Source organism: Astatotilapia calliptera, chromosome 23, assembly GCF_964374335.1.
Source record: "Astatotilapia calliptera chromosome 23, fAstCal68.1, whole genome shotgun sequence".
Lineage (NCBI taxonomy): Eukaryota > Metazoa > Chordata > Actinopteri > Cichliformes > Cichlidae > Astatotilapia > Astatotilapia calliptera.
In genome coordinates, this window is record NC_137443.1 from 18,676,324 (window position 1) to 18,694,092 (window position 17,769).

General features: G+C 40.8%; 1 protein-coding gene and 1 long non-coding RNA gene across 2 annotated transcripts in view; both read left to right on the forward strand.

Annotated features, from left to right (window-relative positions):
- The window catches only part of LOC145424396 (uncharacterized), a 223,292-nt gene that overhangs the window by 168,875 nt on the left and 36,648 nt on the right, over positions 1-17,769 (forward strand). The window lies entirely within an intron of this gene.
- LOC113016448 (adhesion G-protein coupled receptor G7-like) overlaps positions 1-17,769 on the forward strand; it is a 28,378-nt gene that overhangs the window by 2,146 nt on the left and 8,463 nt on the right. The window contains exons 6-9 of the mRNA XM_026159281.2: positions 428-580; positions 11,922-12,034; positions 12,336-12,694; positions 13,009-13,090. Coding sequence (XP_026015066.2) covers positions 428-580; positions 11,922-12,034; positions 12,336-12,694; positions 13,009-13,090 — 707 coding nt within the window. The remainder of the gene's footprint in view (positions 1-427; positions 581-11,921; positions 12,035-12,335; positions 12,695-13,008; positions 13,091-17,769) is intronic.

The window sequence follows — 17,769 nt, forward strand, 5'->3', positions numbered from 1 at the left end:
CTTCAAGATTTCAGATAATGGTGACCACTGGACAGCTTTTCCTTCAATAACTTGTGATCTCACCTGACAATGTATCATGTTTGACCTTTATCTGCAGGTTTAGGGCACACAGATAGTGAGCAGTGTTTATGGTGTTTTTTATGAGACAGAAAAATTAATAAACTTGCAGTAGCTGTAGCAGCTGTGATAATGGTGTAAAAATAGAACAATACCAATATACACATCACAAAGTAAAATATTCATACCTAACTTATGACCAGTTGTGTTTTTATTGTTAAAATGGTTCTGTGTTATTTTCAAAGAACTGCATATGTGCAATAAACTCTAAAAATGTGAAACATACCATCTGCTTTTGAAAGCAAATTGTATGTTTACATGTAAATCAGAGTTGTGGATTTCTGAGTAAGGCTGTGTATTTCTGTTTCAGAACATAAGTGGGACGTCTCTGTACGACTTCTCTTGTGTTTTCTGGAACTACAGTCAGAAGGACTGGAGCACCAGTGGTTGCTCTAAAGGAAACACTTCAGATGGACTCATGAGGTGTTTCTGTAACCACACCACCAACTTTGCTGCTCTCTGGGTGAGGGTCACAACTTTTCAGGGCAATAGATGACGTTACAGTGTTGGGTTGCAAATTTTGAAGCCTATATGATAACCTTCAGATCCAATTAAAACCAAAACACTCAGAAAGATCCTCTGGAAAAGACTAGAATTCTTGGAACAGAGTTTATTAAACAGTGTCATATGAAGAGCAGAACAGTACATTTACAGCAAAAAAACACATGGAAAGCAAGCAAAGCAAACCCTGGGGTGTAGGGTCTTAAAGCACAAACAGCAACAACACACAAAATGACAAAAAGGAAAAAAGCAGCAGTCTGGGGCATATCGACCCTCCTCTTACAAAGGATCAGTGACCGCTCCTCCTGTTGTTTGGTAAATTTCCACCCAACAGCAGGAGGAGGAGCAGGAATTTCCGATCAAATCTACAAATGTCAATATTATCTCAATTATTGATACTTTTCTCCAATCCATTGTTAATCATACTTGCACCTTGCTCCTTTCTTTTAATCTTACACTTATGTTACATACCTTTCTGACCCTACCCCATAACTTTTCAAGCACCAGTCTTACATCCATCATTTTGAAATGTGTCCCTTCATCGGTTTTATGGCCAAAGTGATTCCAAAAGTTTGCAAAACGGCAGCTAACAGTTAATCAATTTGACAATTTTGTCAGGTGCACTTGTCAGAAGTAAACTGGTATCTATGCTAAGAAAGGGTTTTTCTCATCTTCTGGCGGCTGATGCGAGAAACTGAATCCCAGGTGCATGCCCACCGGGGCCAGGTTTGTTTACCGTATAGGTAATGAAAGGGCTGGACACAACGTGGAGCAAAAAAGATGAGCACGGAGAAAAAGGGTCCCAGGTGCATGCTTTAGCAGTGCCAAGTTTAATTAACCCTATGTTTGGACTAGTCACCATTGGCCTTAACACAATCAAAGGTTACTTACTGATCCTAATTACTACATTTTCAAACAGTATTGAACAACATGTGTTCATACAACAAGTGGCACAAACTTCATTAATATAATTAGAGATAATATTTGACTTAAATATGTGGGTCTTGTGATCTCGAACATGTGATTCCATTATATAAAATACTCCAGTATAGGTATATATATATATATATATATATAAAAAACCACCCAGCACGCCCCCCTGCGGGCGGTTTATCCTTCAAGCTCGGGTCCTCTACCAGAGGCCTGGGAGCTTGAGGGTCCTGCGCAGTATCTTAGCTGTTATATATATATATATACATATATACAGTGGGGCAAAAAAGTATTTAGTCAGCCACCGATTGTGCAAGTTCCCCCACCTAAAATGATAACAGAGGTCAGTAATTTGCACCAGAGGTACACTTTAACTGTGAGAGACAGAATGTGAAAAAAAAATCCATGAATCCACATGGTAGGATTTGTAAAGAATTTATTCGTAAATCAGGGTGGAAAATAAGTATTTGGTCAATAACAAAAATACAACTCAATACTTTGTAACATAACCTTTGTTGGCAATAACAGAGGTCAAACGTTTACTATAGGTCTTTACCAGGTTTGCACACACAGTAGCTGGTATTTTGGCCCATTCCTCCATGCAGATCTTCTCGAGAGCAGTGATGTTTTGCGGCTGTCGCCGAGCAACACGGACTTTCAACTCCCGCCACAGATTTTCTATGGGGTTGAGGTCTGGAGACTGGCTAGGCCACTCCAGGACTTTCAAATGCTTCTTACGGAGCCACTCCTTTGTTGCCCGGGCGGTGTGTTTTGGATCATTGTCATGTTGGAAGACCCAGCCTCGTTTCATCTTCAAAGTTCTCACTGATGGAAGGAGGTTTTGGCTCAAAATCTCACGATACATGGCCCCATTCATTCTGTCCTTAACAAGGATCAGTCGTCCTGTCCCCTTGGCAGAAAAACAGCCCCATAACATGATGTTTCCACCCCCATGCTTCACAGTAGGTATGGTGTTCTTGGGATGCAACTCAGTATTCTTCTTCCTCCAAACACGACGAGTTGAGTTTATACCAAAAAGTTCTACTTTGGTTTCATCTGACCACATGACATTCTCCCAATCCTCTGCTGTATCATCCATGTGCTCTCTGGCAAACTTCAGACGGGCCTGGACATGCACTGGCTTCAGCAGCGGAACACGTCTGGCACTGCGGGATTTGATTCCCTGCCGTTGTAGTGTGTTACTGATGGTGACCTTTGTTACTTTGGTCCCAGCTCTCTGCAGGTCATTCACCAGGTCCCCCTGTGTGGTTCTGGGATCTTTGCTCCCCGTTCTCATGATCATTTTGATCCCACGGGATGAGATCTTGCGTGGAGCCCCAGATCGAGGGAGATTATCAGTGGTCTTGTATGTCTTCCATTTTCTGATGATTGCTCCCACAGTTGATTTTTGCACACCAAGCTGCTTGCCTATTGTAGATTCACTCTTCCCAGTCTGGTGCAGGTCTACAATACTTTTCCTGGTGTCCTTCGAAAGCTCTTTGGTCTTGGCCATGGCGGAGTTTGGAGTCTGACTGTTTGAGGCTGTGGACAGGTCTCTTTTATACAGATGATGAGTTCAAACAGGTGCCATTCATACAGGTAACGAGTGGGGGACAGAAAAGCTTCTTACAGAAGACGTTACAGGTCTGTGTGAGCCAGAGATTTTCCTTGTTTGAGGTGACCAAATACTTATTTTCCACCCTAATTTACGAATAAATTCTTTACAAATCCTACCATGTGAATTCATGGATTTTTTTTTCACATTCTGTCTCTCACAGTTGAAGTGTACCTCTGGTGCAAATTACTGACCTCTGTCATCATTTTAAGTGGGGGAACTTGCACAATCGGTGGCTGACTAAATACTTTTTTGCCCCACTGTATATATATATATATATATATATACAGTGTTGGGAAGGTTACTTTTAAAATGTATTCCATTACAGAATACAGAATACATGCCCCAAAATGTATTCTGTAACGTATTCCGTTACATTACTCAATGACAGTAACGTATTCTGAATACTTTGGATTACTTAATATATTATCATGCTTTTTACAACAACGTGAATGTACTATTGCTGTGTGATTTATTACTATTACTGAAGGTCCGCGACTCCGAACTGTAGTAAAGGGACCTCTGACTAATACGGCGGGGTCCCTGTCGGCTCGTAGCTGAAAAATAGCTTTACTTTGTTGTGTGGGTCAACTTTTCTTGCGAGAGACAGAGAGAGGCGTTGAAAGGCTGCTCCAACGGAACTTATTGTTTTCGGAGGAAAACACGGACACGGTGTACAGTCGAGTCTTCATAGCTTACTTACAACTGGGCTCGTCAGGCACTCTTCTTGGCTGCAGTGGTTATTATTATATTTACATGCTTCCAGCTCCCGTTTTTCCTCAGTGACAACTCGTACCTTTCCACTCCCCTTTTTCTCCCTCCTCGCGCTCAGAGACCCCTAACGTGTATGGCAGTCCATTCTCCCTGCAACACGGAATACACTGCCCATGATGCTACATTCTTTAGAGCTATGCTTGTAGCATTCTGCCTGTTAGCTTAGCACAACAAAAACGAAAAGGCGCTCTCTCACCCAGGAAACACACAGTCGCAGAGAGAGAGAGAGAGCGTCGCCCGGTAACCATGGCAACCGTAACACTGCCACCTGGAACAACAGAACGTAGCTGTCAAACAAAACCCAAACAGTCCTAACCCGCGACAAAATGAAACAGGAAAGTACCGCAGTGTAATCCATTTATTTCAACAAAGTAACTGTATTCTGAATACCACCTTTTTAAACGGTAACTGTAACGGAATACAGTTACTTATATTTTGTATTTTAAATACGTAACGGCGGTACATGTATTCCGTTACTCCCCAAAACTGTATATATATATATATATATATATATATATAAATATATATATATATATATATATATATATATATATATATATATTAGGGGTGCAACGATATTCGTATCGATATTGAACCGTTCGATACAGTGCTTTCGGTTCGGTACGCATATGTATCGAACAATACAACATTTGTAATTTATTTTATCAACTTTCCTTCTGACGATGCTGTCTGTGTTGAGCGCTCAGTGAATCTGTGTTCGACTACTCCGCCTAGGCTGCACTGTCGAGCGCAGATCCACTGAGCACTCAACACAGACAGCATAGTCAGGAGGAAGAGCGCAGGGCAAGCTAGCGAGACAGAAGTTAAGCTCTCCTTGCAAGATGGACCTCCCCCACCCTCATTCAGATCTGGCGTTTGGAATTATTTTGGTTTTCATGTGACGTATGACCCTGAAGGTAAGCGAGTCATGAACTAAAGTAAAACAGTATGTTGGATGTGCCATGCAATGCTTAATTACATTGGTGTGAACTAGTGTGTTAGCGCAGTTAGCTCGTTAACGTGTTGGCCGTCTAGCCCCATGCACGGGGCGATCGGCGGTAGCTCGTTAACGGAGATTTGCCGTGTTGTGGCGTTAAGGTCATTTCAACGAGATTAACCTGAAAGCACTAGTGGGAACACAACGAATATGACTGCACATTTACGCCGACATCATCCTAGTGCAAAGACAAAAACAACAAGCATGCTACTAACTTTAGCCGAGTCATTTAGACAGCTGTTAGCACGTGATTCTCCTTATGCTGCTGAGAATATAGCCCAGAAGAAGCGGATAGTATAGCTTTTATTTTGGAAAGAGACATTTCTCTGTTTTTTTTTTTTTTTTTTTTTTAATATTTTTGGATGGACAGAAACATTAATAAATAAATATACAACTGCAATAATCATACTGTCAGTTCTCTGTCCATTTCTAAACAAACAAACAAACTAAGACAAGCAAACAAACAACACACAAAAAAAAAAAAAAAAAAAAAAAAAAAAAATTACATAAATAAATAAATAAATAAAATAAATAAAACCCAGGAGAAACAAAATAATACACCGCCTCCTGGAGAACATCAGCAAAAACAAAAACGAATAAGGGTAAAACCCCCTGGTGCAAAAAAAAAAAAAAAAAAAAAAAAAAAAAGACAACAACCAAAATACCAATGACACATGAAATATCCCTCTAAGAGACCATTTATCATAATGTCTAAGAGACATTGTCAATGTACCGCAAAAAGGGACCCCAGACCTGCTCAAAAATATCTTCTCTTCCCTTCATTCTATACATAACCCGTTCATATGATGCCATCCTAGACATTTGTTCGGTCCATTCCTTGAAAGAACAGGGGCTGGATGACTTCCAATGCCTAAGAATTACCCTGCAACCAGTTATAAAAGCCAGACGCATCCACAATCTCTGTTTTTTTGAGAGAATGTTATCGTCAGGTAGTAGGCCCAGGACGCATATAGCTGGAGATTTAGAAAGATTAAGTTTAAAAATATCATTCACCAAGTTGATGATCCCATCCCACAAATAATCATTTTTCCGACATGTATACAACATATGAACTAGAGTCCCGACTTCCTGCTGACATTTCCAACAAATGTCCTTATCTGCGAGCTTCAACCTGACTAATTTACTGGGTGTCCAATAGTTTCTGTGAAGCAACTTGTACTGGATAAGTTGAGACTGTGTTTCAGGTGAGCAGACATACCATGATGAGATCAGCATCTTCCAACTGTCCTCTGAGATCTGGATACCCAGATCTTTCTCCCAACACCGCCTCAATCCCCCCAAACTGGGAGCGTGTGCCTCTCTGAAGCTCCCATAAAATTTAGATGCCCTGATTCTGTTATTGTCAGGGGTTGCAAACATCTTCTGAACACTAGATGGAGGGTCTAGATTATTTTTCAAAATGGCTTTAATACAATGTCTTATTTGAAAAAACCTCCAAATTTCCCTTGGATCCAAATTGAATTCTCGTCTGATTTCTGCAAACGATTTCATGCCAGTCTGCCCAAATAGGTCCCCCATCTGATTAATACCTGTCCTAGCCCAGGCCTCCCACCAGACCGGTTTCTTACCTATTAATACTTTCTTATTATACCAAATAGAGGCTCTAGCGGTGAGATAAGGGCTGCTGTTGGTATATTGGTGAGCTCTAAGCCAGGTCTCTTGCATGAAAGACAGTACTGGATCTTTAAACGGTACTGGCCTTCCCTTCTGAGTAAGGAAGGCCTCTAAAGACGAAGGGGCCACAAGACTTTCCTCAATCCCAACCCATGATGGCTTATCAGTAGAGGAATTATGTATCTTAACTAACTGAGAGAGGGAGAAAGCATAATGATACCAGACCATCTTAGACAATGCCAACCCACCACTCTCTTTAGCAGCATATAATTTAGACCGATTGAACAATGGCTTTTTACCTGCCCACACAAAACCCTCTACACATGTATTATAAAGCTTTAGCAAATTATGTGGGACTGCTATCGGTAACATGTGAAGAAAGTACTGAAGTTTAGGGGCAATAATCATCTTCACCAAATTAATTCTGCCCAAAAGGGACAGATTTATTTTAACCCAATTCTGCAACAGCGAACGGATGTTTTGAATCACTGGGGAAATATTTACTTTCATTATGTTGTCTAAACCAGGGGTCAATTTAATCCCCAAATAAGTCAGACCCTCGGGCATCCACTTGAAATGCCATGAACTCCTCATAACAGGCGGACACAATTTAGAAATAGGCATAGCTTCAGACTTAGACCAATTTATAGTGTATCCAGAGATTACAGAGAAAGAATCAATAATTGAGGAAATTGCAGGAACGGCCTGTTCTGGGTTAGTTGAAATCAGTAAAATATCATCTGCATACAAAAAAGTTTTATGTTCTTCTTGACCCAAATCCACCCCTCTAATTTTCTTACATTCACGTAAAGCTATGGCTAAAGGCTCCAAAAACAGAGCAAAAATGAGAGGTGATAAGGGTGAACCTTGTCTAGTACCCCGACTTAACGAAAATGAGGGTGACATTATCCCATTGGTAATAACTGTAGCCATTGGATCTGTGTATACCACCTGAATCCACTGCCTAAAAAAGGGACCGAAACCAAATCTCTTCAAGGTATGAAACAGAAAAGGATACTCAACTTTATCAAAAGCTTTCTCTGCGTCCAAAGAGAAGGCAACGACAGGGTCTAGCTTAGTCCTGCTCTTCCAGAGTATATGCAATATCCTACGTAGATTATCCGCAGAGCTTCTATTTTTCACAAAACCGACCTGATCCCTATGCACCAAATACGGAAGAACTTTTTCAAGCCTAAAAGCTAATATCTTAGAAATAATTTTTTCATCCACATTAATTAATGAAATTGGGCGATAATTCCCACAATGCTGTGGGTCTTTCCCTTTTTTATGTAATAACGTGATCACTGCCGATCGCATACTAAACGGTAGTCTCCCTCTTTGAAACGCATCTTGATATACCGACAGTAGTCTTGGAGCTAGTTCGTCCACAAACACCTTATAAAAATCTGATGGAAATCCATCATTACCTGGAGATTTACCCACTCTAAGGCTGCCGATTGCCTGCTTAACTTCAATTAATGTAATCTTACCTTCTAATATACTTCTTTGATCTTCCGACAGGCTGGGAATTTTAATAGAAGAGAAGAAATCTGACAGCCTCTGTTCCTCCACCAGTCCATTAGAAGTGTACAGCTCCTGATAATATTTAGTAAAAATATCATTTATTTCTTTTTTACTAGTAGTCAACTTATTATTATTACTAGGATCAAAAATAGATGGTATAAGGTTACTAGATTTTATCTGCTTAACCCTGTGTGCCAACATTTTACCTGTTCTCTCCCCTTGTTCAAAGTACTTCTGATTTAGACAAAACATTGCATATTCCACTTTTTTCTCCAATATGCTATTCATCTCAAATTTAAATTTAATTAATTTGTTCCATAAGTCCCTCTCTGGGAGCAACATATGTTGTTTTTCAAGCTCCTTGATATCCTGTTCCAACTTCATCAGCTTATCCCTCTCAGCTTTTTTAATCAAGGAGCAATATTGAATAAGGCGCCCCCTCAAATAGGCCTTAAAAGCATCCCAGGTCATTCCAACGTCGTCAATAGAGCCCTCATTGTACAACCAAAACTCCTTTATCATTTCCCTTATACATTCGCAATGACCCTTATTCTTCAGTATTGAGTTATTCAAGCGCCACCTAGGTGACGGTTTAATATTATCAGTGTCAGTAAGAACAAGGTCAATGGGAGCATGATCCGATATAGCAATGTTACCAATAGAGGACCCAATAGTTTGACTTGCCAAAGAACGGGACACCAAAAAGTAATCTATCCTGGAGTAGGTTGAGTGAGGATGCGAAAAAAAGGTATAATCTCTTTCTTGAGGATGAAGAAGTCTCCATATATCTACTAGACTCAGTTCCTCTGACATCACGTCCACCGCAGCGTTTGTTGGGTCCTTGCTTAGTCCAGTACAAGAAGATTTATCCAATAAGACATCCCTGACCCGGTTAAAATCTCCCCCAATTACAATGTGTGTGTTACCTATAGTCCGCACCATGTTACAGACTTCATGAAAAAATTGTGGCTGAGGAGAATTAGGAGCATATATATTGACCAATGTCATTTTCCGCCCCTGTAAACATGCATCCAAAACCACCCATCTACCCTCCTGATCTGTATAATGCTTAAAGACCTGAAAATCCAAGTTTCTTCTAATCAATATGACCACCCCTCTTTTTCTAGCCGAAAATGCACTAAAATAAACTTGCGCCACCCAGTCTCTTTTAAGCTTTAATGATTCGGCCTCATCAAGATGGGTCTCCTGAATCAGGGCTATATCAGTCTTTTTCTGTTTCAGATATGTGAGGATTTTCTTCCTTTTAATAACATTATGACAACCCGCTATATTCCACGACACAATTTTACATAACTCCATAACACCATGTGAGCCGAATTATTATACAAATTTATCCAGAGGAATATCCCATTTACCCATATAACAACTCTTAGAGCCAGTAACATGAGACAACCCAATGATCCAAAAATTAGGTCTATACAGGACAGTTGGTACCATACCATCAAAACCAACAACAAAACCAAACACGAGAAAAAAAAAAAAAAAAAAAAAAAAAAAAGAACATGAAAACATAAAAAAAAAAAAAAAAAAAACGCAGGTCCGTGGCACTCAAAAAAAATTCCCAGATGGTGTCCCTCCTTACGTCTCCCCCCCCTCAGAAGTAAACCAACCCATAGCTTATCAAATCCTCTTAATCTACATCACCCGGAATGTTAACCAAATCCAGGCCGCTTAGAAATTGCTTAGCCTCAGCTGGGTTGGAAAACTGATGATACTGGTTATCCACTGAAAAAGTCATAACAGCCGGAAAACGAAGAGAATAGCCAATCTTGTACTGTTGCAACAAGCGGCGCACCTCATCAAACTTCCTGCGTTTTTCTTGTACCTCCTGAGCGTAATCCTGGAAAAAAAGAACTCTCATGCCTTTCCAAACGATCTGCCCCTTTTTTCTGGCAGCCGCCAGCACGGACATCTTGGCTTTATCCCGTAGGAAGCGAACAATAATGTGTCTCGGTCTGGAGTCCGCATTGGGCTTCGGAAAAGCTGGCCCCATTCGATGGATTCTATCTATTTCGTAGTAATCTCCCATCTCAATGTCCAGAGCTTCAGACAGCAGATTCTTCACGTAATCCTCAATATTACTGCCTTCGGATCCTTCTCTAATACCCGATATTCTAATATTCTGGCGCCGTGAGGAACCCTCAAGCGCCGTTACTTTTTCCTGCAGCCGCTGGTTCTGTATCTTCAAGATCTTACATATTGAGCTGGCTTTAGCCTCTTCGTCCTCCAATCGAGAAATTCTTGTCTCTGTTTCATCCACTCTCACACCCAAACTGTTCACAGCTTCCTTGAGAGACTCGATACCACCTTTCACCGCCGTCATGTCTTGTGCTACCTGCTCAAGCAGAGATCTTATAGAAGTCAGCTCGGCCGCCACACCATCTTGGGAAGGACACCTGGCATCGACTCCATCAGGTGTCTCCGCCATAGTAGTTAGTGAAGTAGCCTGAGTGTTGTGTGTTTTTCCTCGCGGCATAATCGAATCGTTGCGTAAAACGTAATGATTCTTCTGACTCCTTCCACTGAATTTACCAGGGCAGATCCCAAATAAGACAAATAACCAGCTCTAACCTATTTTTAACGAGGTTTCGGGGGAAGAGGAGTGCGCGTCTCCCACTTAAGCTGCCATCTTGGGCGGGCGTACCACGTGACCCCAAGAGACATTTCTCTGTAATAAACTCTCTTTTCCAAAGATGAGTGATTCCTCAATCAGATACAGGGCTTGCAAAATCGCTAGCCCGACGTCCCGGAGCTAGCGATCTTTCCAGTCGGGCTACAAAAATCTCTCTGCCCTGCCCGTCGGGCTATTGTAGGAAAAATATATGTCAATGCTTTTGCATTCTTTCAGAAATGTAGCTGGGTAATTATGTCATTGGCATCGGTGAGCCACTGTCAATATGTGACATATTGAAATCGCGTTTGAATTTGCGCTTGTTTTTTTGCTTTCACTTTGCAATGACAGCACTGATCTGTGAGTGATGATAATTTGTGCACCAATTCCTCTGACATCGTCTTATTAATCGTTAGCTTACTATGCAAACATGACAAGTGAAATCTCCCACAGCAAGCTTAAACATGTGAGAGGTTGATCGCGCAGAGAATCGCTGAGCTTATGTGAGTCCGTGTGTAAAAGTAGCAGTATATATATTTTAGTTCTGCTGAGCCAAATAAGACAGGTCGGGGTGAAGAAGTGACAGCCAAAGAAAAGCTTACCACAAAACGGAGAAGTTATGACAAATCAGACTATAAGGCAAAAAGAAAATGCAGCTTTATGGTTTCATGGACAAAAGAATTTCTGTGGCTGCAATATGATGAGCTAAATAACCGGGGCTGCACATAAGTGGTCCGCAGGTGCGCATTCGCTGTCAAAATAAAAAACGCGCACAAGGGTTAGGGTTAAATTTAAAAACTGTACTTTTGAGTTAAAATATATATTTATAATTTTAATAAATGACAAATTAAAAAGGCATGAACATTTTTTTGTATCGAAAAAATATCGAACCGTGACACCAAAGTATCGAACCGAACCGAACCGTGAATTTTGTGTATCGTTGCACCCCTAATATATATATATATATATATATATATATATATATATATATATATATATATAGTGTATATGAGTATATATGATTACATAGTATATATGTGAGTATATGTCAAGTGTATACAGGTATATATGTCATGTATATCATACAAAAAAACCTCAACAACAGCTTGTTAAACCTTGGTCATGACATAGCTCAAAATGTAAATCTAACTCATCGCAGATATTTTATGAGTTTAAATCTGAATCCTATTTTTCAGTCATACAGAGAGAACTACGAGTATGCAGAAGCTCTGGGTGTGATCTCCATTGTGGGACTTTCTCTTTCTATTCTGGGTTTGGTTGTGACGATCATTTATCACATTAAAGAAAAGTAAGTTTGGGTTACTTCACAGATAAGAAATGATGTTTAATTATGCTGCATTAAAATTCTCTCATCACATTTACCAAACACTTCTAGTTGTTATTTAACAAACTGAAACTTTCTTGGATGCAACAAATAGTTATTTTCATTTTACATTAATGCTTTGATTATTTTATTTGACCTATAAAGTCTAAAAGTAGTAAAATTGCTGTCTGTCTGTTTTTATATATATATTTTTGTGGTGTTTTTCTTTAAGAAATACCAAAACTTAAAAGATATTAAAACTTCTTTGTTATTTTTCTCTCTGTAGCTTCTTCAGCAAGTCTCATGGGCAGCCAAGTAACTTGAATTCAAAGCTGGCTCTGCTGTGCATCTACCTCAGCCTGCTGGCCTTCATCATCACCTTCCTCTCTGGAGTCCAAAACTCCAGCAGACAGAACGACACTAAGGTGCAGAGTGATGATCGGATCAACAACATCTTGAACTCTGATGAACACATAGAACCAGACCGCGGCTCGTGTACGGCTGTAGCAGCTCTGCTGCACTTCCTCCTGATGGCCACCTTCATGTGGAACAGTGTATACAGCACTCAACTGGTGCTGCTGGTCCGGTCAATGCGCCGCAGCCTGCCAACACACTGGACTCCACTGAGTGTGACTCTGGGATGGGGTAGGACATTCAGAAAGAAAACAAAAATGCCAAATTTGAAATATTTTAGAAGAACTTTAAAGTAGTATAATTAGAAGGAAAAAAGTCATAACATTAAGGAATGCAGATACACAGCACTGTGCTAAAATCTTGAGCTTCTTATCATTTATTTTAGTTTAAAACAAAATTAAAATAAAAACTGAACATTTTGCAGTGATACACAGTTACATCCGCAAACCCCCGGCACATCATTTTCAGATCACCGCGGTCTTACGCTACTCAGGTTAAATTTCATTTTACTTAAACTGTTGTTTTGATTTGTTGTGTCCTGTTAGGAATGCCAGCGTGTTTCATGGTCATCACACTGGGGGTGAGCTACAGGGTGGACAATCCGCTGGGATATAGACAAGAGGAATTGTGGGTAATCTGTGAAATTCTCCACCCTACAATGACCTAAATTCCCAGTTTGGATTATAGAATAGTTTATATATTGTGAAATTTATGGAAGACCACAAAAGCCACGCACATCAAAATGAAGAATTCTGTGCTTGAATAATAAATTGTAGAATAAATTCTGCATTTGCAAATTTATTTTTGAATTCCACATTAGAAAACTGATTTTTAAAATGTTTTTTAAAAAATTCATTTCAAAAACCTTTTCCGAATTCCAATTTAAAAAACTTATTTTCAAAATGCTTTTTAAATTCCACTTCTCATTTCAAAATCCATTTCCCTTTCCTGTTCGCTCACGGATTAGCTCAGGGATTTACATTTGCATTAGCAACTGGATTAGTAACTTCATTTTAAAAAATCTTTCTGCAATACAAATTAGCCACACCGTGAGATGTAAGGAGCTCTCTGATTGGTTGGACAGACACAGGCTGCCAGCCTGAATTTTTCTTGCTCATAGCTTTGCCCTGCTAAGAGGCGTGTGTGCTTGTACAAAGGCCGTTCAGCCTCGGGATTTACACTCGGCTCGACACGGATATGTGAAGAATGAAGGGACCCTGCAGCGAAACGGAGAGCTGAACCTCTGACTGTGTGCCTCTTTACTCAGTCTGACCACCTGTTGAAGGTAACGTGCTAACATGGCTAATGCTAGCATCACCGCACGTATCCCTGTTATTTTAAGGTCATCTTAGCTTATGAATCTTTTACGTCGCAGCTGTACAAGCTAGCTACGTTTTTTTTACGCTGCTGTGGTCTTCACAAATAAAGCTTGAAGCAGCTCAGACTATTAGCACTGAGCCCTATTACATTTATACAGTGTTAGAGCATTAGAGCTGCGACCTACAGCCTTTAAACTAGCGATTAAAATGCTGACAGTAAACTCGTCAGTCCAGATGTTACCAGATTACTTTATGATACTTAGAATTAAAACAACTAAGACAGGCTGATTAAAATAACAGCTGTCAGTTCTCTCATTCCTTATATCAAAACTGGAGATCACACTACTGATTTCAGTTCATTTAATATGTGAGTGCACAGATTCATTCTCAACTGGACATAAATGATGATCAAAGGTTGTATATATGATGAATTCATCAAATCCCAGCCTCTAACACAGTGTGCTGAATCTTAGCATTTAATGTCCAGTATATTCTAATCAGCACACTTTAAGCATTCACTGCAACTACAGTATCTACACCTCTGTGGCAAATGTGTGGTAAAGATGCAGATCACGACATGTAATTATTAATAAAATATGCATAATGAAAAACACAAGATGAAATTGATTGAGTACAGGGTGGGCCATTTATATGGCTACACCGTAATAAAATGGGAATGGTTGGTGATATTAAAGTCCTGTTTGTGGCACATTAGTATATGTGAAGGGGCAAACTCCTCAAGATGGGTGGTCACCATGGTGGTCATTTAGAAGTCGGCCATCTTGGATACAACTTTTGTTTTTTCAATAGGAAGAGGGCCATGTGACACATCAAACTTATTGGTAATGTCACAAGAAAAACAATGGTGTGCTTGGTTTCAACGTAACTTTATTCTTTCATGAGTTATTTACAAGTTTCTCTTTGTTCTAAGCCATTGACATGTCGAAGAGGTTAACACGTGAGGAGTGGATCAAAATTGTGTTGATATCTGTTGAAAGCAGTAACCGGGTCATTGCAGCAGATTTAAATGCAAGACATCCTACGAGACCACCCATCTCCCATGCTACAGTTAGCAAACTGCTTGCTAAGTTTCGTGAAACTGGTTCAGTGTTGGATTTGCCAAAATGTGGACGCAAGAAAACTGTCACTAATGAAGAAACATCAGTGGCTGTCCTAGCTTCATTCAGCAAGAGCCCACAGCGTAGCACTTGCCGCATGTCACTGGAGAGTGGCATTAGTCGGATATTAGCTACTCACAAATGGCACCCTTACAAACTACAGCTACTGCAGCATCTCAACGAGGATGACCCAGATCGGTGCACAGAATTTTCAGAATGGGCAAAACAAAAATTGGAACAGGACCCTCAGTTGACGCACAAGATTTTGTTCAGTGATGAGGCAAACTTTTATGTAATACTTGCTCTTGACGAAGGCTGTCGCACTTTTCTCCTCTCCTCCTCCTCTCCCTTAGCTTCCCTGCTTAGCCTCTTGTGTCCTTGTCTAGGCTCGTGTTTTTTGTATTACTTTTCCCTGGAACACTCTCTCACAGTCTGTTCTCTAAAACCTAAAAGAGGAATTATGGATTTGATCAACTGGTCCTTGAATGCAATTGACACCCTTTTCTCAATGAGAAGTTTGGGCTCGGGTGAGCCTGAGTGCTGAAGATATCTACCTATTAGGAAGCATGATAACAGGGTTCTTGCTGATCGGAGCTGGCTTGGCCCTGACTTATCGAAGAATCAAGAAAGTGGAACCGGCTGTTTAAACCCCCACAAGGCTGTCCGCTGGGATTGAAACGATGGAACGAGGCGTGAGTTTCTCAAAATGGGCTCATTGAGTGCAGCACGGATAAGATCTTGGAGAAGCTTACGGCTGCCGTGAATACTCAGAATAAGACCTCTGAGCGCAAATTGGATTACATCTTGGAGAAGCTCACTGCGGTCGTGAGTTCTCAGAATCGGCTCTTTGAGCACAAGAATGACAACATCACGGAGCGTAAGTTTGATAACATCATGGAGAAGCTCACGGCTCTCCAACGGGAGCTTGAAAGACCAGTGTCGGACTGTTAGAACAGCTTTGAAATTCTCATGAGTTGTTCGCACTAAAGTAAAAACCAGCATTACTACATGTGGATATCCCTTCAGCGCCAGCTGCCGTCTCAAGGCTGGAGCTGAACAAAAACACCCTGATAACGACTGTGTTTAGACTGTTCTTCCCATTCTATGCAAGGCTACCTGGGTTGGCTGGAAGACTGTTTACTTAGCCTGGCAGGGCGAAGGACACTGTCTCAGCTCTAGACACATACACACACACACAGACATATATACACATGCAGATGTACACTCATCCCCCCTCCCCCCTCCAAACGCCTTTGACGCTTATTCCCCTCCGATGCTGACAGTGGATCAAGGAGACCAGCGCTTATGCTGCAGGCCCGGATGCACTGTCTACATTGGCTGTCTCTCACCCTTTACCCACCCCTGTGTCTTCTCATGTGTTTCTTTGGTGTATTAAGAGTTTTTTTCATGTGCTATGTGCAGAGGTGTTTTTTTTCTGTTCTCAAACTGATCTCCCTGTTGGAGCTCAGTCTGGGGGGAGTTATTTCTTTTCTCCTGATCTTTCCTCATGTTGTGCATTTGCCATTGTTATACCTCTCTGACCTGTCTTCCCCATGTGATGTTTGTGTCATGTATGTATGGTCAGAAGGGTAAGGTCGGCAGCCTTAACCCAATTTCCTTCGGGGTCAACCTTCAGGATCAATAAAGTTTTATTGAATTGAATTGATTTGAAAATTGAAGTTAACAAACAAAACCTCCGCTATTGGTCTGACACTAACCCATATTGGATGGATCCCTCCAAGACTGTTGGAACAACAAAAGTGATGGTTTGGTGTGGTATATGGGGTACATTCTTCATCAATGGAAACCTCAAGGCCACTGGATATTTGAAATTGCTGCATGATGATGTGTTTCCCTCTTTATGCACTGAAGCTGGCACGTTCCCTGAGTTTTTCCAGCAAGATGATGCACCACCACATTATGGGTGCCAGGTCCGAGCATTCCTAGATGAACAGTTTCCTGGAAAGTGGATTGGTCGTCGTGGGCCAGTTGAATGGCCCCCAAGGTCTCCCAATCTGACCCCTTAGACTTTTATCTTTGGGGTCATCTGAAGGCAATTGTCTATGGTGTGAAGATAGGAGATGTGCAGCACCTGAAACTACGGATACTGGATGCCTGTGCTGGCATTTCTCCTGCGGTGTTGCTATCAGTGTGTGAAGAGTGGGAGAAGAGGGTTGCATTGACAATCAAACACAATGGGCAGCACATTGACCACATTTTATAAGTGGTCAGAAACTTGTAAATAACTCATGAAAGAATAAAGTTACGTTGAAACCAAGCACACCATTGTTTTTCTTGTGACATTACCAATAAGTTTGATGTGTGACATGGCCCTCTTCCTATTGAAAAAACAAAAGTTGTATCCAAGATGGCCGACTTCTAAATGGCCACCATGGTCACCACCCATCTTGAGGAGTTTGCCCCCTCACATATAGTAATGTGCCACAAACAGGACTTTAATATCACCAACCATTCCCATTTTATTACGATGGCCCACCCTGTACTTTTCTCTGTATGCTCTGTGCTTATAAAGGCCTTGAATTCTGTGATATACACTGTAAATGATGTGAAAATTGTTTTCACAGAGGTCTTAAAGTAGTTAAATCACTGCTGATAGCCTGGTTGTTTATAGTATCAATGTTTTTGTGTCTGTAGGTCTGTTTGATAACAATTTGGACTCCTCTGGGAGATGAGGATACACCCACATCTGTTCCATACCGCAGTCATGGATGGTGTTATGGCTCTGAGTCAGCTTTGGGGCATCAGACACACACACGGGGAAACCAGCACCTGGACTTCATGAAGGAAAAACTGCCTCAGTGATGACTGACTGGCTCTTTCTTCTTTAACACACAATTAAAATCACTCC